The 23,411-nt window shown below is 41.3% G+C and overlaps 1 protein-coding gene across 6 annotated transcripts in view; it reads left to right on the forward strand.

The window, feature by feature from the left end:
* The window catches only part of DEPTOR (DEP domain containing MTOR interacting protein), a 111,911-nt gene that overhangs the window by 68,357 nt on the left and 20,143 nt on the right, over positions 1-23,411 (forward strand). For all 6 annotated transcript variants that reach the window (XR_010598973.1, XR_010598974.1, XM_065586069.1 and 3 more), the window contains 4 exons: positions 7,975-8,160; positions 9,070-9,204; positions 12,183-12,253; positions 12,990-13,094. Coding sequence is in view for 4 of the 6 variants with exons in the window: in XM_065586069.1 (XP_065442141.1) it covers positions 7,975-8,160; positions 9,070-9,204; positions 12,183-12,253; positions 12,990-13,094 (497 nt within the window). In the remaining 2 variants the exon portion in view is untranslated. The remainder of the gene's footprint in view (positions 1-7,974; positions 8,161-9,069; positions 9,205-12,182; positions 12,254-12,989; positions 13,095-23,411) is intronic.

Below are 23,411 nucleotides of genomic sequence, written 5' to 3' on the forward strand. Positions count from 1 at the left end.
ATATACCACGTCTACCGCTTCCCCCCTTGTTACCCTGTTAAGAAAGCTATCAGGTTGGTTTGACATGATTTGTTCTTGACAAAGCAATGCTGACTGTTACTCATCACCTTATTATCTTCTAGATGATTGCAAATTGATTGTTAATTATTTGCTCCATTATCTTTCCAGGTACAGAAGTTAAGCTGACTGGTCTGTAATGCCCCGGGTTCTCCTTATTTCCCCTTTTATAGATTGGCACTTTATTTGCCCTTTTCCAGTGGTCTGGAATCTCTCCCGTTTTCCATGACTTTTCAGAGATAATCGCTAATGGCTCACCTATCTCCTCAGTCAGCACCTTGAGTATTCTAGGATGCATTTCATCAGGCCCTGGTGACTTGAAGACATCTAACTTGTCTAAGTAATTTTTAACTTATTCTTTTGCTATATTAGCCCCTGATCTTACCTCATTTTCACTAACATTCACTATGTTAGACATCCACTCACCACCAACCTTCTAGGTGAAAACCAAAACAAAGAAGCCATTAAGCACCTCCGCCATTTCCACATTTTCTGTTGTTATTTCCCCCCCATCATTGAGGTCTACCCTGTCCTTGGTCTTCTTCTTTCTTCTAATGTATTTGTGGAATGTTTTCTTGTTACCCTTTATGTCTCTAGATACTACATTTACAAACTTTAACCTGCTTTCATGCTTTAAACTACCTGAAGTACAGTGTTGAAGCAGGGAACAATCAGTACAAGATACATTACTTAATAGGAGATAAGCTACCATTGGACTTCAGAGTCCTATAATTTGGAATCCTGTTGCGTAAGTTTTTCTTATACTGCTTAAAAATGTCATATTTCGTAGCTATGATGCATGAAATGTGGTTCTCTCATTACATCACAACTTTTTTCCTGACCTACAACTGGAGTATTTGTTTGTGTGTGTGTGTGTGTGTGTGTGTATACACACACAGGGACATATCCTCTGCTAGCGTAATTTGGAACAGCTCTGATGATTTACACTGAGAAGCTGTCTCCTTGTTTATATGAGACAGTCTGAAACTGAAACAGTTCAACATTACATGTTCTGCACGTGGAAAGTGAAATCTTTGCAGTACAAATGTGGAAACAATACCATATTGGTTTGTCATAGCAAGAGCTTAAACATCTGTTGGAGTATGTACACAGATGGTTTTATCTGCAGTTCAAATAATATATACACATTCATAAGGCTAGAGATACATGTATCCTGTTTATATAGTAGGGAGAATCAAGGATCAATTGGCTCTCTGCTTACTGAATGTATGGGCAAACGTTCTGACTCTTCCTTAGCTTGAGAGAGCTCCAAACAGATGTGATTCATCAATATGTAATAAGAAACTAATCTGAATAGGTACCATTATTAAAACACATTTGCGGATGCTAGATTAGCTATAGAAAAACAAATTTTTTTGGGCATAAGCTTTCATGGGCTAAAACCCACTTCATCGGATGCATGCCGTGGAAAATACAGTAGGAAGATATATATACACAGAGAACATGAAAAAATGGGTGTTGCCATACCAACTTTAAGAAGACTAGTCAATTAAGGTGGACTATTATCAGCAGGGGAAAAAAACTTTTGTAAGAGTTGGTATGGCAACACCCATTTTTTCACGTTCTCTGTGTATATATATCTTCCTACTGTATTTTCCACTGCATGCATCCGATAAAGTGGGTGTTAGCCCATGAAAGCTTATGCCCAAATAAATTTGTTAGTCTCTAAGGTGCCACAAGTATTCCTGTTCTTTTTGCTGATACTGACTAACACGGCTACCACTCTGAAACCTGTAGAAAAACAGGAAACCTTTGAGAGGAACAGGAAAAGCACAATCCAATGAAAAATACAGTGCCATTTATTTTCATCTTGTACTGTTTGCATTGTGAAAAGCAGCAGGAATGGACAAAGGAGAAATGGAATTTGCAGAGTCCCAATGGCTGTATTCTGCAGTGGAGGGTGTGAGATATCAAGACTGTGATTGATAGAGCCCTGCAAATCCATAGATATCCTCTTTATATCCGCATCCACAGATGTGGATACCGACGGACCATTTTTGTGGATCGTGGATGGATGCAGATCCAAATTTTATATCTAAAGCCCTGCAAATCTGTGGATATCCAGTTTGTTTTTGCGGATCACAGATCGGATGCAGATACAAATTTTGTCTCCGTCAGGGCTTTAGTGATTGAGTGTATGGTGAATACTGGGTGACAACAGAGCAAGGCCCTTATTTTGTTTTTAAAGTCAGCAGGCTTATCCTGCCAGAGCCTCATGCAAAAGTGTGCACACATTTTCAACAAGTTGGCCCTCATTCTGTTTTCTGTCTCCAAGACATGGACACTGAGCTGACAAAAGGCCAGAGGAATAAGAGGCAGCCTCAGAAAGCTATGTATTCTCCTCCAAGAAGGGCAGTTAAAAGGCACCATTATTTTATAACTATGACATTAATCAGGGCACAATCTGGACTGACGGACAGCTGTGTTCCCTCAATTCACCAACCTGAGGTGCCTCTTACATTGCTTCGCTGTGAGAGCAACCACTCTTGGTCTGCTCACACACAGCCTTCAGCATGTAAATCACTCCCCACTATACTGTATGAGTGCTGTAGCCAGCCACTCATGAATTTCATTGCAGGGTAACACCAGCAGACTCCCAGTTCCAGATTTCCCCCCAGAAATGTGCATCTTGTACTGCCCCGTGCCCTCGTGGACAACACAAGCTCATATAAAGTCAATCATTTCATTAATAGAAAATGATATGCACAAATCTTGTTATCCCAAATGAAGTTTCCCAAACGTTTCAATGCAAACCCATACTGGGTTAGAGAAAACAATAAAACAAGTTTATTAACTACAGAAAGATAGATTTTAAGTGATTACAAGTAATGAGGCATAAAAGTTATAATTTGTTAAAAGTAAATAAAAGTTAAAATATATCTAATATGTAACTTAACAAGCTAAATTAATTCAAAGCAAAGGTTTCTCTCACCACATGCTTTACCAGTCTTACTGGCTGGAATCGTTTCAGCCAGAATCCCCTGCCCCAGTTCAGTGTTGATTGCTTTGTCCTTCAGGTGTTGTTGATTCTGTGAGTAGAGATGAAGGGAGAGATGAGTTGGGGCATCTGTTCCCCATTTTTATGTCTTTTCCTCCTCTTGAGAATCATCTCTAGCTGGGGTTCAGGAGACAGAAAGTCTGTGTGACAGGAACTTCCAGCAGTTTCTTTGCCAAGATGTAAAATTCTCACTCACACCCTTTTTCCTGCCAAACAATGGCCACTTAATCAGGTGATAGTCCATTTGGTTTTGTTGTCACCTGGCTAAGACATCAGTTTGCCTTTTGTCTTTGAGGAACTGGTTTCTACCTACTTTTCTAAACTTGGTATATGTCTCAGTAATGTTATCCAGTAGAATCTTATAACTTTACATACAATGTTGCCACACATATTTTACCAGCACAGTAATGATCAGCACATTGAGTTTTTAAATGATACCTCACAAGCCATACTTTGTACAAAATCCACTATAGTTTTGTAAAAAGAATGAACATAGGGATACAGACTATCACAATAATGTTGCTTTATTGTCTGCTTTTTAAAACACTAGTTCTTCTTGGGGTAGTGTGCAAAAGTGAAGAATCAAAAAGAAATCAGAGTTGATCCAAAACATTTCATAGGAGGGTGTGGAAAAGCCAGGCTAGAAAACAGTTCAGTCACAGAAGGATGGTACATCCCATTCATGTACACCAAGCTCCTGCCCTGCCTTCCTTCAGATAATTTCTAAAGACCACCTGTGCTGCGAGGCATTCCAGTTAGGATCTGCTCCTCGTCACGTATTTGTTTTTTATTTTATTTGCTGTTTCTTTGGAGTGTAAACTTCAGGACAATGCCCTATTGTTTCAAAGATCAAAACATTACATTGAGGTCTGGGACTTGCTATATTACATCTTGGATTACTGCCAAAAATATTATTTCTTGGAGGGACTAATGACAGTTAAGGATCTGTGACCTTTACTCCAGTTTTATGCCAGCAGGTCTCTATCATAACCAGTGGAGTTACTCCTGTTTTCCATCAGTGTAACATAATGTAGAACCAGGGCCTCTGTCCCAGTCAGCAAAAGGGTTAGAATTGCATTCTGTGTGCTTCTGGAAAGCAGCGTTTTTCATCTTTAGAGCATTTGTTTCCAGCTGTGAAAAGACATGAGACATCGGGTCTTAAAATCCCATACAGTTTGCTAACATTTTGCTACTTCCAGTCTGGCTGTTGACTTGAGAACTGCTAGCAAGCAGATTCACCTGCACACTCCATTTCCTTTGCTCTGCACCAGTGACATAAAATAACCATAACCCTATTTTAACTAGTAGTTAAGCTGAGTTTATGGCTGCTTCTTGTGGCTGCAGGGTGCAAAGCAGCTGGAGTGTACTAGTGAATCTGTCCCAGTGGGGCTCACAGCTTTCAAATGGCAGAAAGTATTAATCACCACATTGTAGTGGTGGCTGAGATATCAGCATTAAACATCATGTGGGACTGAAATTGTGGGTGAAATTGCAGGAAAAAGATGGTTGTGAAAATTACCTGGGTTTTAAAGCATGAGTCATCTAATTTATTAAAATAGCTTTTCACATTTTGTAAATCCTCTTCAGTTTTATGAAATTTAAATAAAGATAATATTTGTTCTCCTGCAGTGCTTCCCTTTCACTGTAAATCTGAGAGTTGTTTGTGGCCTTTGCTGATCACAAGATTGTATGTAAGTGTTAGAAAGTGTATGTAAAATTATATGGGAACTTACAGTTTGTATTGTATTTTATCTCTTGTACTATTTGGCAAATAATGTATAGATAGAGCCATACAAAAACTGCTAAAGCTCCAGTATTAAGAACTCAAAGGCTGGGATATGTCAGGTTTAAGGGGCCTAAATTTCCTTGCACTTACACTGATGTAAATCAGGAGTAATGCCATTGAATCCAGTGAAGTTACACCCATGCAAAACAGGTGTAGATGAGACGGGAAGCACGACATGCAGCCTTATCTCTAGTCCTGGGTGTATTATCCAGTATATATGTACTGACTTAGGATTTGTATGATAAATTCTTATGTATTTTAATAACTTTGTAAACACCAATTTACTGTATCTTTCCTTCTCAATCATTGGTAAGGCTTTCTTAGTTTCATAGCTTGCCCATCTAAGTTAGTTTTAAGGTTATTAACAACCTCATCCACTGATTTACACCTAAGAAAGTCCATGCTAGGCAAGTCTGTGCATCTCTCTGTGACTATGAAAATTGTTTAGGATTCTTTCCTTCCTTCTCTGCTGACTTAAGCAAAATATGTGATGGGTAAGCTGACTGCTGAGATGAGCTCCCATGCTCTGTCCACATTTAAGAGGCTTAGCAAAAGACAAGCTACTATACATTCCCAATATGTAATTTTCAAATGCTTGTAACTTGTTCAAACCAGATTCCCCAGGAACAAGGCTATGCACTGCTCCTTTTTGAAGGCTGTTTCCATGCTAAGCTTCAAAAATTCAACCTTTTCATCTGTGCGGTAGTTCAAAAAATATAATTCCATTATCCCCCATTCTCTTTGTGCTCAAAACTGGTGGAGCCATTTTTGCTCAGACACTCCAGATAAAGTCACCTTTGGGCAGAGATCAGATATGGAGAATTTCAGCCCTAAAGGTGAAGTCTTAAAGTAGAGTGACTCAGATGGAAACTATTATGCAATTTTAGAGCAGAAAATAGTCAGTGCCCCATAGGAATAACTTTTTAAAAATACCTTATTTGACCACATAAGCACAAAGAGGCACCTAAAATTGAGCGCTCATTGTTAACTTTTGGAATTTCCTTCCTTTTTAAGAGCTTGGTTTTTCAATCTCCTTAATTATGCATTAACGCTGATATTTGGCGAGGAGCACCTATTAAGTAACACAATATCCAGGAGTCAAGTATTTACTCTTCCTGAGGCTGAGAGCTGGCACCCCAATATTTATATTTTTAACATAGGTATAACTCAGAATTTGGGAAACATTTTGTAACAGTTGAATGAACACTCAGAATTCTGTACTTACACTTTTTATGTGAGAAGGGAGAATATTCCGATGGCAAAGCATATCTTTTTGTGTCTCTACAATAGATGATGATAGCATCATTCTGACTATGTTCTTTCCAGTTATAGTCACATACTAGATCAAACTCATCCCTGGCATAACTCCATGATCTAAAATGATTTACACAAGGGGTGAGCGTGGCCCATTCTGTCTATAATCTCTATCTCACGGTTACTTAGTATATTAGTCAAAACAAGCTTTATTATTGCAAGATACAGAGGGATAAATTATCATAAGCAAATTAGGCTATGGAGTGTCATGGGCAATAGTCACTCCACAATTTTAGACTGCTCTGTGACATCTGTAGTAAAAATGTGTGTTGATTTTCCAATGATCCAGGAGTCATGATTTCTTAAGAATGTCGAAACAATTGTACTAATAAAGGAAAGAAGTTAACAAGATAGAGAGAATATAGTTACTTGAGAAGAATTGTATACAGTGCAGAAAATATTAAAATTGAACTAGAAATCATTTATTATATTTATATTAATAATTATTGATATGTGGTAATTGAAATATATATATCCCTGTAAATATTCACGATGGCCCAGTCTCATGAGAGTTGGAATAAAAATCCCATTAGAATGTTGTATAAATTATCGCATATCTTCTTCAGCGTTAGTAGATTGTCTATGAGATTATCAGAAAGAGAAGTTTCATGAGTTTGTTTTACTTTATTCTGCTATGATAATACAATACTGCTGGAAGTCCTCTATGAAATATTTTAACGGTCTGATAATGGGGTGGGGAAATAGGTACTCCTGAATTTTAGCCTTGGCTCTTACATCGGGTCCTTTTTGTGATTATGGACAAGACTCCAAACCTCTCTGTCTCTGTTCTTCATTTTAAAAATGGGGATAATTCCTAAACTCTATTTTGTTATTATAAAATGAAAGTATTCAAAATGATGAGCTCAGCAGACCGGGACACCATCATCAGTGGTGTAATTAGAATCTCACAACCAGGAATTGAATTGCCTACAAAATGTAAAATTCTCATCTTAACAAAGACCTTGGGGTGTTGGCTTGGAGAGCCAACAAATTCAGCACTGACATGACGCACACTAAAGCTGAGTGCCACTGGCTTTTCTAAAGCACTGTAACAATGGTGTGTGCTTCTGGCAGTTCAAAAAACAAACAGCAAGGAGCAAAGCAGGCTGGTTCATTACTCAGCACTTGGAACATCACAGTTTTGGCTGATTGGCATGACCTTTCTGTTTATTCATGAGACACGATATTAGTTTTCTCTAAGACTTTGTTTTCAGTTCTAAAAAAGCATTTTCATCTTGGGGTAACAAACACAGATGAGCTATCCTAAGGTAAAAACACCATGAAGACACAGTAAACAGCTGGATACCCCTTCCAGAGATTGACCATGACAGGTTTACTTTGTGTTAAATTTAAAGTGCCTTATCTTCACTGTGTTTTCACCTTGGGTTAGCTCATGTGTGTTAGGCTTTGTCTACACTGGCAAGTGAAAGACAAAACTTTTGTCATTCAGAGGTGTTCAAAAAAACACACCCACCCCCGAAAGACAAAAGTTTTGCTGAGGACAAGCACTGGTGTGAACCAGGGTCAGCTCCAGGCACCAGCGCAGCAAGCGCGTGCCTGGGGTGGCAAGCCACGGGGGGCGGCCTGCCGGTCGCTGTGAGGGCGGCAGGCAGGTGGCTTTTGGCGGCGCACCTGTAGGAGGTCTGCCGGTCCTGCGGCTTCGGCGGCAATTCGACGGCGGTGTGCTGCTATCACCAAGGAGGATGCATGCATGTAAACGGCAACCTCATGTATACTATTCACTCCCTACTTTGTGTTCTACCAGACAGGGAGTTTTCACTCCTTTTTCTCTCTCCAGTGTCCAACAAGCACCATTTTATGGATAGCAACCTGCTGTACCAGTTCAGAATGAATTTCCGCCGGCGACGGAGGCTGATGGAGTTGCTCCCTGAGAAATCCCGTTTGATGCCAGAAAGTCACGACAGTCCCTTTTGCCTGCGCAAGCAGAACCATGACAACAGAAAGCACACCAGTTTTCAGTCAGGTGATTCCTTGGTTCTGTGCCTTTTACTTCTCTGTTGTTTAACTTTTCCTTGAAGACATGTGTCATTCCTAAAGCTTGGCCCCCTTCACTTTAGCATGAGGCAGATTTAGCTGAAGAGATGTGCTCACTGCATCATCTATGAATAAATATCATATCCAGTAAACAGGTTCTTCTACCTGGTTGGCTTTTCAAATAATTAGCTGCCTGTGTTGTTTTGTTGCTCTCGTATAAAGGATTTCAGGCTTACATTTTTCCACAGGCAGAAATCAGCCAGCTTGGACGTTTTCTTTTTTTTTTTTAAACTTGCTAAAAAGATTTTAAAAAGCAAAAGTGTTTTTGCATAAACTGTATGTTGTAGTTTGTGGGGAGAGGTGGGGAAATGCCTGAACAAGTACACATTAGGAAGCAAGATGAAAATAGGAAGAAAGCAGGGGATAACTGCAGAAAATATTCTGCTTATTAAAATGCCTATTTCACTCTATTGCACTGGCACCTAGAAATCACAGTAATGGAAGCATTACAGAGAATTAAATTAGCGAAAATGGATCATGTAGTAATCCGACATATCAGAGTAAAAATATAATTTTCATGTGTAATTCAAGTATTCCTGCTAGGGTGACCAGACAGCAAATGTGAAAAATCTGGATGGGGTGGGGGGTAATAGTAGCCTATATAAGAAAAGGACCCCAAAATCGGGACTGTCCCTATAAAATCAGGACATCTGGTTGTCCTAATTCCTGCAGCACATAGGTGAGTGTTCTGACTAGGCGGGCTGTGATAGTATGATTACACTATTATAAATGAAAGCATGTTCCGATGTTGTTATTTTAAACAAAGCAGGGGAAATGTGCCAAAAGAATCAAGACAATTTCCCTTTCTCTCTCTGTATTTTCTGTCTCCTTTGTACAGTGAGTCCCACCAAAGAGATAAAGATCGTATCAGCAGTCAGAAGGAGTAGCATGAGCAGTTGTGGCAGTAGTGGTTACTTCAGCAGCAGCCCTACCCTCAGCAGCAGCCCCCCAGTATTATGCAACCCAAAATCTGGTAAGCAGATGGAATTGGTGCAGATTAGACAGAATGCAGCTCTCTCTAAAGAGAGTGAGGGTAAATGAGTGACTGTTTCTATTTCTTCATCTAAGTTTGTCTTTTGAGGCATATTTTAAAGATCGATAGATTCGCAGATTTTGCGGCTAGTCGAATCTTTATGATTATTGAGTTTGGCCTCCTGCATAACATGGGCCAGAGAACCTCACCCAGTAATTTCTGCATCAAATCCATAACTTTGTTTGAGCTAGTGCATATCTTTTTAGAAAGACGCCCAGCCTTATATCCAGTCTTACTTCCAGATTGCCATATCAGTTTCCAAACATAAATTCTTTTCAGTTACACAGGCATGACTTCGCTGGCATTGCATGGATGAGAGGAAAACTTAGGCTTTGGTAACCACCTGAGTTATTGTGTAAATAACACAGCCCAGAGCAAGCATAGCAAATGTAGCTTTGAGGATGTCAGAGACAATTTAAACCCTTAAATTAGTTTAGATTTTACACCATTTTGTGTAAGAATTTAAAGGCAGTCAGGGTTCAAGCTTATATTATTTTTTAAATGATTTCCGCAGTCCTTTAACAGGGAGAGTAGAGCATGGGGCTGCGTCCTCAGTGTGATACAGAAAGGGATTCTGAACTGATGGGGAGTAGGGTGTTGGAGCGGTCTGGGGAAGGGACCAGTGGCTATGTGTAAGCATGGACTTCAGTGGGGCTATTCAGACCTGAAGTTTCTGATAGAGGGCCCAAAGGGGCCAGTGGCTGCTGTTCAAATCATGGGCTGTTTATTCAGGTTCTGAGCAGGAGAGGGGTGAATTTTACTCAGTATACTCGGTATAAGTAGTAGAGATACAAAGAGTGGTAAATTTTTGTTTGTTTTTTTTCTGGCCATTAGAGCAGAGGTTCTCAAACTGTGGTCCACGGACCACCAGTGGTCTGTGAGCTCCATTCAGGTGGTCCGCAGATAGTTCCCTCTAACATGCGCGCCTGGGCAGCCACACACTAGAGAATGAAGGGCGACCCGCCTAATTAGTGGAGCTGCGCAGGCAACCCACTAATTAGGTGCCTGGACCCTGGAGAAGACGCACATGTAAGGTGAGGTGGTGGCCTTGGGGGGAATAGGGAAAGATCATTAAGTGGTCTCAGCAATTTTCAAGTGGTCCGCGAAAAAAAAGTTTGAGAACCACTGCATTAGAGCCTTGCACAGCTTTTTCTTTGGCCTTGGCTTGGAGTTTTCAGTAAAGTCTTACGTTAGAAGAACTTGGTGGGTTCAGTCTGGTCACATGACTAGAGCCATACTTCAGTAGTGCTAGTGTTCTCTGTGGAGGATGTCTTCTTTGTGAATCACATTCATTCTTGTTCATCACACACTCAAAGTCAAGTGCTGTCTACCACTCATCTCCATCATGCCGTCTGTATGTTCCAATTTGTGGCTGCCACAGTGTGATCTTTTTTAGGTGCACCTGTATTCTCTCCAGCGATTCTTCTATGACGTATTCTAAATGGTGAACTTTTGCTCCCGTTAAACCATTCATTATACCCTGGAAATATTACTGTGACAAGCAGGCTGGCATTTTTGTTGTTGATAAACATATGCATTATCTTAAGTATACCCACTATTTCCATTCATTTATGGCTCTGGTTATATATATCACATGAGTAGTGAGAAGAAGTATATCTTAAGATAGCCGATTATAAAATCTTGGTAGAAAAGAATATATTGGCACCTTCCTTACACAGTGTTTCTATTTAAAATGAATAATCACTTAGGCATAAATTCTACCTTTAGAACAGTTTAACAGACTTATTTTTGAGTCTGAAACAAGGACCAGTGAGCAGGGATCTACCAGCTTTTCCCATTCTCCAAGTAATCCTCTGCTAAACTGGAATGAGTTTTTTAGAAAGTTTCTCAATAGCAGAACCAGAATGATCAGGTGAGAAGAATATTAATAAACTGGACCTTGACCAGTTGTTGGATGAGTTCTGCTGTATTTCATGAGAAATGAAAACTTAAAGGAAGTCTGGGGCATGGCTTGGCCAATCACAAGGGAAAAAGAAACTGAAGGCATAATTTAGGGAAACACTGTGAAGGACGCCAGTACAGATGATTTATCTAATTGTGATCAGTTGAATCTGAATTACAGAGCAGTGACATGTTAGTCAACAGAACATGTTGAATTTTCTTGAAAAACATCTTGCAGTACAAACGTAAGAGTTGATAACTAAAAAGGAGAAACTAGACCTGGCTTTGATCTCAAAAAGACAGAATGATGGTACTGGCAGAATCTGCAAAGTTTAACTCTTAAGATCATTTTGTCAATATCCTAGTGAAAGAATTTTTTTTTATTAGTGTATCTTCCTGAATTCTTTTTCTTTCCATATATGGCATTTTAGGACACTTACAGATATGTTAGGATGTTATCCCTGAAAAATTCCAGCTTGCTTCCATGAGATAAGAAAATCAGATGTCATCAGAAATAGTTTATCACTGAAAACAAGAAGTAAACGTAGTCATAATTAAAAAAACAGAGGAAGCCAAATGTAATTAATAGAGGGCCTGTGTATCCATTGCCTTGCACTTGGTGCAGTCATTTACACCTGTACAATTACACCTGTTCTGATTTTGTAGCATTTTACACACACTTTACCCAGGAGTAAATGACTGCACAAATAATAATAATATTGTTTGCTGTAGTGTAGATTATCTAATCTGTCTCTCTGTCTGAGGAAGAGTTAGGATGCCTGTCAGCATAGTATCTCAGTCCCTCCATGGTCCCTTCAGGTAATGAGGATTATACTATATTTGATTTTTTAATGATCTTTTACAACTTTGCATCAGTCTAAGCGTGCACTAAGGTCACAACACATTAAGCCCTATAAATAAAGCAAGACGGAGAAGACATTGTATCCTAGAACAATTCTTTATGAAAGTTTCTTCAGAAAGGTTTGTATTTAATACTCCTTTGTATGTTTTTGCAGTATTAAAGAGACCAGTGACTTCTGATGAACTCTTGATGCCTGGAGCCCCATATGCAAGAAAAACATTCACAGTACGTCTCCAGTACATATCTTTCTTCTATACGTTGTGTAAATTGGTTCAAACAAATATTTTCTGATGGTATAATTAGATCCTAGTTACATTTCCTGATACTTGTGCTCTAAAAATCTCAGCCATAAGATTCCATTAAAATTAGTTTTATACATGTGGAGTCTGATTCTCCACTCTATTATACCCATCAGTATGCCAGCCTAACACCATTGACTTTGGTAGAGTTATACTGACAGAAATCTAGTAATGTTAATTGCACTAATGGTCCTGAACTGTTTTTTATTAATACTTAAGATTATAAAGAGATTTGAAATATGTACTGTATTTACCTATCCAGAATTAAAGTTTTTAAATGTGAGTTGCATAGGGCCACTAGACTAATATAAGACTGAAATATTGATTCATATTCAATAAGAGAGAAAAGAAAAGCCTTTTAAAAAGTAACTCCTTTGAATCTGTTAATTGGAAGCACAGCTTCTCACAGCCTTTAGTCAACATCTCTGATGTCACTTAAAAAAGAAGAGTACAGTAGAAGCAAATGCAGTCATTCATTTGGTAGATTTCTCTATAAATAAAGATTTAATAGCCCATGCAGAGGGCACTGTAAAGTATTTCTATCCACGGAGCCGCATTTACTGATGTTGGTGACTACAAGATGCTGAAATCATGTCTTTAACCACTGGGACTTTACCCCATGAGTTACATGGACACTGTTTTGTCTTTTTTTCCTTTTCAAGGTTGTCGGTGATGCTGTCGGGTGGGGTTTTGTTGTGCGGGGGAGCAAGCCATGCCATATTCAGGCTGTGGATCCCAGTGGCCCTGCAGCTGCGGCAGGGATGAAGGTAATTTTTCATCAGCTGTTTATCTAGTTGTTTTCTGTATCCTTCTGTGATGCTCTCTGGCCAGCCACTGTGAGACACCAGCCTTTTGCATTTTGGGGGTCAAATGTTGTTGTTCTCCTCCTCCAAAATGTCACCCTTCATCTTTTCTTCTCTCTGTCTTAGAGGTTCTCTGACTCTTGTTTTTTTTACTAAAAGCTCTTTAGTGTTTTCTTTCCAGATGTCACTTTTGCTATATTTGATTGTGCCAATATGTGTAAGAACTGGAAGGGAAAACTGACCGCCGTCTTGCTCCAATGTCCAACCTGAGTCAAGTGCAAAGGGTAGAAAAACAGCATACATGGTGAAAAATGAATTGTTTTTTTCTACATTCTATCACTTTGAATAATCTTCAGTTATAAATAACCTAGGTAAAGACTTAAAATATCTTGATAATATCACTTCAAATGGGTCATCTTAGAAGACTGATCCCGCCTAAAGTATAAAGGAGTTACACTTCCGGGACTTCAAACTTATTCTTATTCATGTTGATGTTTGGAACCCTGAATGTAGCAGTTTACTCAAGTGGTTTATAGCAATCTTTATTCTCTCTGCATTTTACCAATTTACGATAATGTGGTTCTCCTCTGAAATGTGACTTTGTAAAAATAGCGTTGTGGGGTTTCATATTTATTGTCTAAATGACTTCAGCTCTAATTTGCTCATTTCACCAGTAAACATAGTGGGGTTTTGTTTTAAAATGTCATCCCTTCACTCTGGGATGATAAACTTAAGCTGGGTTCTGTCCATTTCATGCTTCATAAACTGCAATAGAGGTTTTACAGGCCAAATTATGCCTTCAGGTACACTCATGTAACTTCATTGTATTCCACTTATGTCATCAATGATGCACATGCAACGCTTTCAGTGGGAACTTAATAAAGAGTTTGATATACAAGAAGGAATGGAATGCAGCACACTCTTAACTCCACAGCACTCATAGAGGCAAATAGTAAAAACTTATTTTAGTCACTAAAATCAGCAGAAATTGCTCTGAACACACACATAGAGCAGATCTGATAAGCTCAATGCTGCTATTTTATAGCGTCTCTTTTCAGAGTAGAGCCGCACTTCAAACATTCTGATCAAACTTTTCAAAAAGTAGGCACCTAAGTCTATATTTAGGCACCTATATAGGTGGCTTGATTTTCAGAGGTACTGAGCACTTGCCACTCCTAATGAAATGTGGGTGCTAGACTCCCGTGGAATTAGGTATTTAATTTGAGGCGTCACATTTGAAAAGCTTGGTCTGTTTACTTAAGCTGTCTGTTTTCAAAACTCTTCTGTCTGGACTATTTAAAGAAAGTATGTAACAATACATTATAATGTATGTATGCCCCCCAAAGTAAATCTTTCCCCTTTTTAGAAGCACAGAGGCAGGCATATTTCAAATAGAACATTAGGCATAATAACTGCTGGCAGTGAAGATGTGTTTTGGTGTAAGAAGCTTTGTCTGCCAGTATTGCTCTGAGCACTGTACCATAACAAGGAAAACTGGCTATGATAAAAAGGGCAACATTTTGAGGAAAAGCCCAGACTCAGCGTGTCACTTTATAGAAGAGTTCGTTTTTGGAACTACTCCTTATGCAGTCTTGGCTGATAAAACCACTTGATTTATTCAGTAGGCAGCATTCTTTAATGGTGGAACAGATGTAGCCACCAGAGTGCATGATGGGACAATACACCTAGTAGAAACTAGTGTTCAGTGCAGGTCTGCTCTTTAGGACCTGCGAATGAGATTTAAAAAAAGGTACATTTTTTATTACCAATTTGCTGATTGTCCCTCTATCCTGTTTGGGGAATTTAGCACATAGCATTAAGTCTGGGAGGGGGACAAAGATCATTATTAAAATATGGAGTATACATCTGAGGCCCCAGAATAATAACCAGCAAACAAATAATTATAGTTTTATACCTAAGAGTTTAATATTACACAATTTGCTAGCAATGCCACCCAATCCTTTCCACCCCATAAAACATGATCACATACCCCTGTTCCCCCTTCCCTGACTTTCAGCTGGTAGCAGTGAGATTTGGGATATGGTATAATCACTTATACCCCTGCTTTGAGCACTGCTTTGGGATTATGGTACAGGGCTCTCTCAGTACCATCAGGTCTGTCTACATGGTTCTGCTTTCCGTGTGATCTTTAATGGCAGAGCTAGGCAGTCAGCCCCGTAAGTCTCTTCCTTGTTTTACATTTACAGATGACTACTTTAGATCTGTGGTCTGAAATGATTCGATTGCAGAGTAAAGGCCACATCCTTAGAGCGACTGAGAAACCACGGCTTCCATTGATTTCAGTGGTCTTTGAGGGTACAAAGCAACTCTTAGTATTTGGCCATCAGACTCGGATCCTGCAAGGTGTTAAATGGCTCTTGTGAGATGACTGCAAAGGGAACTGAGCATGTCAAAAGGATGTTCTCACTATCTTATAGGATTAAGCCCCAAGTGACTGAGTGAAAGAGACCATGGATAAATATTTACATAGTGTAATAGCATATTGTGCTGTTGAAGCAGATGCAGTTCATTCTTAGAATTCCCATCTTATACAAAAATGTTACTGATTATATAAAAACACCAATGACATGGCTGCCATCTGGTTCCGATTACTACATGAAAACACTGAAGCCTACTGATATTTCAATAGGGTTGTGTGACCAAATGGCTGCTGAATTTGATAATTACATTAGACAGAGATTCAATTCAGAAATGCTTTTATTTGGGAAGGGTGAACAATCAAAAAAGTTGGTGACAAATGTGTTACATGGCACACTGTAGCTATGTTCTTAAACACAGGCTATGTGGAGGGGGCAGAGATAAATATGTATAATAACAGACTGTGGTTAGTGTTACTAATGTAATGGTTGGAATATATATGTGCCCACAATTTTTAAACATGACACCTATGTATAAGAGGCCCAGTTTTCAGGTGCTCGGCACCTGCTGGTCTCATCTACTTCACTGGGTTTGTGGGTGCTCAGCTCTTCTGAAAGATCAGGCCTTTTTATACGTAGGTGTCTAAATATGGCCTTAGGAGTCTAAATTCAGTGAGCCAGGTTTGAAAGTTTTTACCATAAAACCTGTTCTACAATAATGTCCAGTTTGGTTTTGCCTTAAATTGACAAAAGGAAGAAAATTTCAAATTGAAACTGCAACTCTCTCCTGCACTTATCCAACTAAGTATGGCTAGGTATGGCAGGGCTTCAGGGGGTTTATAAGCTACATTCTGCAACAGAGACTCAATTGGATGATCAGAGAACAGAAGTCTATTTTAGCTTTCAGTGTCCTGTGATTCGTGCTGAACAAGAGCAAGTTGTAGCAGCAGGGTCTGTTTTCATTTATTTATTTTTTCTTAGTGGAAATATATCTTTAAAAAAACAAAGACAAAAATTGCTTTCAGGCAGTTTGGTGTTATGATGCTTCGAGGATCGTTTGAAGTGTTTCAAACCTCAGTGGATCTGAAAATACCTCTGCTATGCTATAAGCAACACGTAAAATGGATTAGTGGCTATTTGCTCTCCAACACTCACTTAATAGTTGCCATGCCTGCCTCATGTGGGTGTGACATCACATTTTGATTTTCCCACTCTGTGACCTATTTCCCTACAGGTCCACAGTCACCACTTACTGATAGAATATCTTGGTGCATTGAGGTGACATGGCACTATAATTAAGTTGCAAGACCTCCTGTTCTGGGGCAAATAAAGTTGGCCTAAACAAGTCCTGTCTACCCTCTCCAGGCTCTAAAGAGTTCAGGTGGTCCCACTCAAGGGTCTCTTTCTCAGAGGTCAATCACCCTTTTCCCCTCAGTGCAGGGTTTTATACCCACCACTGCCAGTTGGAGCTGTAGGAGGAGCCCAAACCTTCCTCCACTCTGGGTTCCAGCCCAGGGTCCTTAAACCGGGACTCCCGGTCACTGTCCTTTCACTCAACACCCCTGCTTCACTTTCCCCTGGACAGCTTCCTACATGGTCTGCTTCTTCTAGGCCTTCATCCAGCCTCTTTAGCAAAGTCTCTAAGGCTCTGCTCATGGGTTACCATCTTGGCAACTGTGAAGGACCTCTCCCAGGTCCTGCCTCTGCTCTCTTGAGTAGAGAGCTCCTCAGCACTCCCTAGCACCTAGTCCTGGTGAGTCTCTCTCTACACCGAGTGCAGGCTGCCTCTTAGATAGTCATCCCACAACCACCTGGCTCATTCTTGATCATATTCTCTCTAACCTCCAGACCCCATGACAGAGGAGAAAACTAGGCTCAGGTGGAACTGGATCTTAAAGGGCTAGCACATCCTGTGACAGTGACCCACAAGGGATTTTTAAAAAATGAGACTTTTGCCCTTTATGAAGTATAAAGAAGGCCTGAAACACACTGAGAGGAGTGAGTTTCATGCTTGTTTATCACTTTAGAAACATCAGTAGTATCAGTTCTGGTCTCTCCTGATTTGCTGGAGTATTTTCTGTATTCGGAGGTCTCACATCTTAATTGAAAGGCTGACGATGTTGAAACCTATGAAATACATCATTTCCCCAAAATGTTCATTAGCCATTGATGGTAAACAGGCATAAACAAAAAGCATGGGGTGTTCAACCGTCTAACTAACGCTGTGCAGCTTTCACTCTCTGGACTCCTGTCATCCCATCACTTCACAACGGCTGCTTCTGCACTGGCAAACATGGGACTCGTCATTCATCACCAGTATGCGGCTGGGCAGCTTCACCAGTGGTTGCACTGTTGTAAGCTGCAGGGCACAGACAGTGCTCAGGCAGGTTCAGGATTTGTTACCACTATTTCTCCAACCATACAGGTAAAAAAATATGCCAGATGTTTATCTACACTTCAACTTTCATTGCTGTCAAAGCTGGCACCGCACTGGTACATATCAGTGGTGAGCTACAGGCCTCATTTTTGCCATTAAAGAGACAGCTGTAGGTTTTTTTCAGCCACCATAGAATCTTCCAGAGCAGACAAGATCTTAATTTAGAGCAGTGATCTCCAATCTTTTTACGCCCAAGATCACTTTTTGAATTTAAGGGCAACCCAGGATCTACCCCGTCCCTTCCCCGAGGCCCCGCCCCGCTTACTCCATCCCCCCCTCGCTCTGTCACTCGCTCTCCACCACCCTCACTCACTTTCACCAGGCTGGGGCAGGGGGCTGGGGCTGAGGGATTCGCAGTGTGGGAGGGGGCTCTGGGCTGAGCCTGGGGCAGGAGGCTAGGGTGCAGGAGGGGGTGAGGGGTGCAAATTCTGGGAGGAAGTTTGGTAGGGTGACCAGACAGCAAGTGGGAAAAATCGGGACAGCAGGTGGGGGGTAATAGGAGCCTATAGAAGAAAAAGACCCAAAAATCGGGACTGTCCCTATAAAATCGGGACATCTGGTCACCCTAGAGTTTGGGTGCAGGAGGGGGCTCTGGACTTGGGCAGAGTGTTCGGGTGCAGGAGGAGGTGCAGGATGCAGGCTCTGGGAGGGAATATGGGTGTAGGAGGGGGCTCTGGGCTTGGGCAGAGTGTTGGGGTGCAGGAGGGGATATGGGGTACTGGCTCTGGGAGGGGGGTCAGGGCTGGGGCAAGGTGTTGGGGTGCAGGAAGGGGTATGGGGTGCTGGCTCTGGGAGGGGGGGGTCAGGGCTGGGGCAGTGGGTTGGGGTGCAGGAGGGAGTATGGGGTCCTGGCTCCGGGAGGGGGGTGGGGGTAAGGAGGTGGGCTCCCACTGGGGGGGCACTTACCTCAGGCGGCTCCCGATTGGTGGTGCAACAGGGCTAAGGCAGGCTCCTTGCCTGCCCTGGCCCTTCTCAGGCACATTGGCACCTCCTCCCCATTCTGAACCGGTCCACCCCCGCACCCTGCCAGCCAATAGTGCACCACATGGCCACGCCGCTCCCGGAAGGAGCCAACATGCCCCTGCAGCCCCTGTGGGGGCACCGTGGCTCCGTGCGCTGCCCCTTTCTGCAGCCATCGCTCCCACAGCTTCCACTGGCCACGGTTCCCCATTCCCGGCCAATGGGAGCTGCGGGGGTGGTGCTTGCAAGCAGGAGCAACGCGCGGAGACCCTGTCTCCCTCCCCCCCCCTGCAGGGCCATGTTGGCCGCTTCTGGGAGTGGTGTGGCGCTGTCACAGCTGGAGATCACGATCGACTGGGAGAGTCTCCAGGATCAAGCAGTTGATCACGATCGACAGGTTGTTGACCACTGATTTAGAACAAAAAAAAAAAAAAGCTTTTTTGAAAAAATAAAAATGTCTTGCATTTATAGTGTATAATGAAGCAAAAGGGCTCATTTAAACCCTCTACTAATGGCAATATAGTAACTTCTGAGTTAATATTTGGATTTTAAAGTAATTCCTATGCCTAGTTTTTGACACAGAAATATTTCTGATGCTAATTTATGGAAGTAATGTGGTTCCTCTGCTCAAGCAGGGAATTAAGCAGTGGATTGTATACCATTTAAATTACGGGCATTTTGCTATTGACTGCAACAGGAGCTGAATCAGGCACTAGATGTCTAATTTTGCTGCTATTCATTCGGGAGTCCAATCCTGCAGTGTTTTAGTAAATTGCAGGAAATGTTTCTGTTGTTTGTGATGTTAGTGAACACAATTGACTCATTAAGAAGATCACTTTTTTATCTTCAAACAAACAAGCAAAGAAAAATCATAGTGAAAAACAAGATTCTCTTAATAAGGGAGTCTGGGATGGAAAATCTGACCTTGGGAGTTGGGTCTGCATACTAAGTCACTTCCAAAACTTAGTCCGCCTGCTAAATGCAGACCAGCTTTGCCAAAGCTTTCTTTTGCCATCCTTCTAGAGTACAGTGAGTATAACCAGTGAGTTCCTAGGGTGGTGACCCTCTATAACATTAGCAAACGATCTTTAGGTTTATTTAAATCATGCAGTATTTCCTCAGCCACCTTCTCCCTCCTAGTTTATTAGCTAGTCCCCTTTGGGATTCAACGCCCTTGCCCATCTCCTTACCTTGCAGCTACAATTTCTCTTTCATTCTTCTTCTGTGGCAGAATCTTGGGGTGTGGGGTGTGATTTGAAAATGTCATAACTTTCTGAGTGGCAGGGAACTGCCTGTTTTAGGAGCATGGTAGCAAGATGCAAGGTTTTATTGCTGAGTGGCTGGTTGAATCTGACCTAAGTTGGCACTGATTGGAGGAGACAGCAATGTGGCTGGGTTGATAGGACATGGGATGTGGCGTTAGGAAACTGGGATTCTATTCCTGCCTTGGCCACTGATTCACTGGGTGACTTTGAGCCAGTCACTCTCCCCATAATGATACTTAGCTCTCTGTGATCTCAAAGCACTGTACATACAGATGATACATGTGTATAAATCTGAACCATTAGAACAAATTGACTCGGCCTTGTGAGATGATTACATGGTCTCTAGTTCCCTGTGGATGGGTAACTACATCATAGGTGACACAGATTTTCATGCAAATGGGGGCAATAGAGACTGAAATACCTGCTTGTGCTCGAGAAATGGCCCCTTCAGAACAGGGAAGAAGGATTGGCGTCCATTGTGTGGAATTTTGTATGGTACAAACTCTGATAAATGTAAACTCCTGGTTTACCAAAGTTTGCTTATTTCCCCATGAGCTGTGCTACATTCTCCAGTGCACTCTGGATTTCCTAACCAAGTTTTGCAGGGACTGGCTTTAAAAGAGAGACATGCTTTGCAGAGCAGCAGTTTCACAGCTGCTGAGTATTCACTGGGGTTAGGTAACATGGGTTATACTTTGGAAGCCAACTGGCCATTTGATTAGGAGTCGCAGGTGATCGAGGACACAATATTCTCCCCCCCCCCCCCCCCGCACCCTTGTGAGGGAAACAGAGGGTAACAAAGCTAGACCTCAGTCTGCTAAGACTCCAGATCTCCCCTTTTCCCCATAGGCCCAGCATCCTCCAGTAAAAGTCCCATGTCTCTCTACTTCTGGGAGTTGGCCCTTTTGGCCTTTTATCTGCACTGGACATTGGCTGCAAGTTGTGACAAAATAAACATTCGTACAAGTCACTAAAGCTAATATCCAAGTCCTGTTCCTATTTAATCTGATTGCACCTGCATGGTGCTGTGAGGAAGGTGAAAAAACCCACCAGCTGCTGATTTGGCCCCAACAATAAACAATTCCCTCTTGACCTACAAAACTGGCAATCTGTCAGACCCGCAGATTCCAGAAAACACAGCTCCTGTATTACAACTACATGGAGGAAAGGTGAGGTAATGACAGTGGAGCAAGAGGCTCCAGAAGACTAGGGCAAGGGTTTAAATTGAGGTGGGGCGAGCGAGGAGCCAATCCACTCCCACCTCCCTCGGGCTGACCAATAGGAGGCAGAGAGCTGATGGGGTAGAGGGCCCGTCCTTATGTCCCTCTGGCATGCATTCCCCACACCCTTTCCTTCTAGGGTGACCAGATGTCCCAATTTTATAGGGACAGTCCCAATTTTGGGGTCTTTTTCTTATATAGGCTCCTATTGTCCCCCACCCCCATCCCGATTTTTCATATTTGTTGTCTGGTCACCATGTTTCCCTCTGTCCACCACCATGCAGTGCAGTCAAGTTGTTTCTTTAGTTGTGTTTTTGTCCATAAGGTTGTTTAAGGGTTGGTCTGTTTCAAAGATATCTTTTCAGAGACCCTGCTCTTTATTTTGGGTGTGTTTTGGATGATTACAAAATCTTCACCCAACTGCAGGCAGATGTCTTTGAGTGCATAGTCATCATGAAGAAGGCAGGAGTTGGTGGGGAGAGACTGCATCTGCTTTGGTAGACTTTGGACTTCTCCTCTCTGAATTATTGGATGTAAAATTAGTTTTAAAAAATTTAGCCAGCTTTGCATGGCACTTTCTGTTTGGTCTGCGGGCCTTGCTAAAGCTAGCATGGGAACCAGGCTAAATGACAAAGGAGTCCTAGTCTGAGTATTCAGGATCTGAAATGTTAGCCCATAAAGTTATACGGGTAAAATTCACCCCTATTCAGAGGACTAAGACAAGACCCATGGAACCACAAAATATGGCTCAAGTGGCACTTAAGTGGGACATAGTTTTTGTCTGTTTAAGATCTCCTGACTCCTAGTCCTGTGCCTGAACTACGAGAGAGATGTTAGTCATGTTGCTAAATTCACAGTTGGAAGATACTCAGATACTATGGTAATGAGGGTAGTATAAGAACCTACAGAATAGAATGAATTTGCTTTGTGCATAAGTCTGAATTTCACCGTAATATCATGTTTGCAATTGTACTTAAACATATGGGACCTGAATTCAGTGGAGTTGCACCTGCCTACACCAGATCTGAATCTGACCCATAACGACGATGTAAAAGAGTACTATGTTGTTGATAACAGTGTAGTTTTTTTTAAAGACAGTATTATAACAGAGAGCTTTATAGGTCCATAAAAGAAATCAGCCAACTTTCCTTATAAGAACTGAAATATTCCAAAAATATGAATTCTTCATGATGTGTCAGATTTTGGTCCCTCCATTGTGTCTGAGTTTACGACTGTGTAAAATGACATGAGAATTTAACCCAGTGTTTGTGTGTCTGCTTTCTAAAACATCACTGGGAAACAATGAACATACTATACTTGTATCTATACGTTACCATCTTTTGATATCAGCTGCAAACACATTTCAAAAAGTTATCTGCTAGCTCTTAGTTAGGGTTGTTTTATTTTAAACCAAGTCACACTTTTAAAATAAAATGTAGGTTTAAAAAATATTTCTGAACAAGGAGGGAGTTTTATGACATTATAGTGCAAATATCCACATACCCAGGATTTGTGTATTTGCTTTTCTTAATTGTTTCTGAGCCATTACAGCTATATCCATTCAGCCAGAGATAAAGCGGTCTTGGTTTCAGCTGCCGTGTAAAACAGTGCTGTGCTTGTGTTTTGATACAACTTCTAAATTCCAGTGTGGTCTACAACCCATTAAATGGTGAGATTTTGGTGCCAGACAGAGCAGCTGTGACCTTACACACTTGAGCTTTCTCGAGCTACTGCAGATCACTCCTAGACAACAGAGACTGCTTAAATAATGGGGCCGCATTTTAAAAATTGTCCCATGACCTGATTTCTACAGTCTCAGGAAGGTTGAACATTAAATAAGGATGGACGTTGTTTAATAAATAGTGAATTAGGGCCCAGTCCTTCAAGACGCTGAATATTTTGAACTCTCATTGCAGTCAGCACTTTGGCACCAATTAGGATTAGCGCCTTATAGAACAGTTTAGTTAATGTCCTGAACTCTTTAGATTTATTTTCCTCCATAATGGTGTCATTGTTAGCAT

Source organism: Chrysemys picta, chromosome 2, assembly GCF_011386835.1.
Source record: "Chrysemys picta bellii isolate R12L10 chromosome 2, ASM1138683v2, whole genome shotgun sequence".
Lineage (NCBI taxonomy): Eukaryota > Metazoa > Chordata > Testudines > Emydidae > Chrysemys > Chrysemys picta.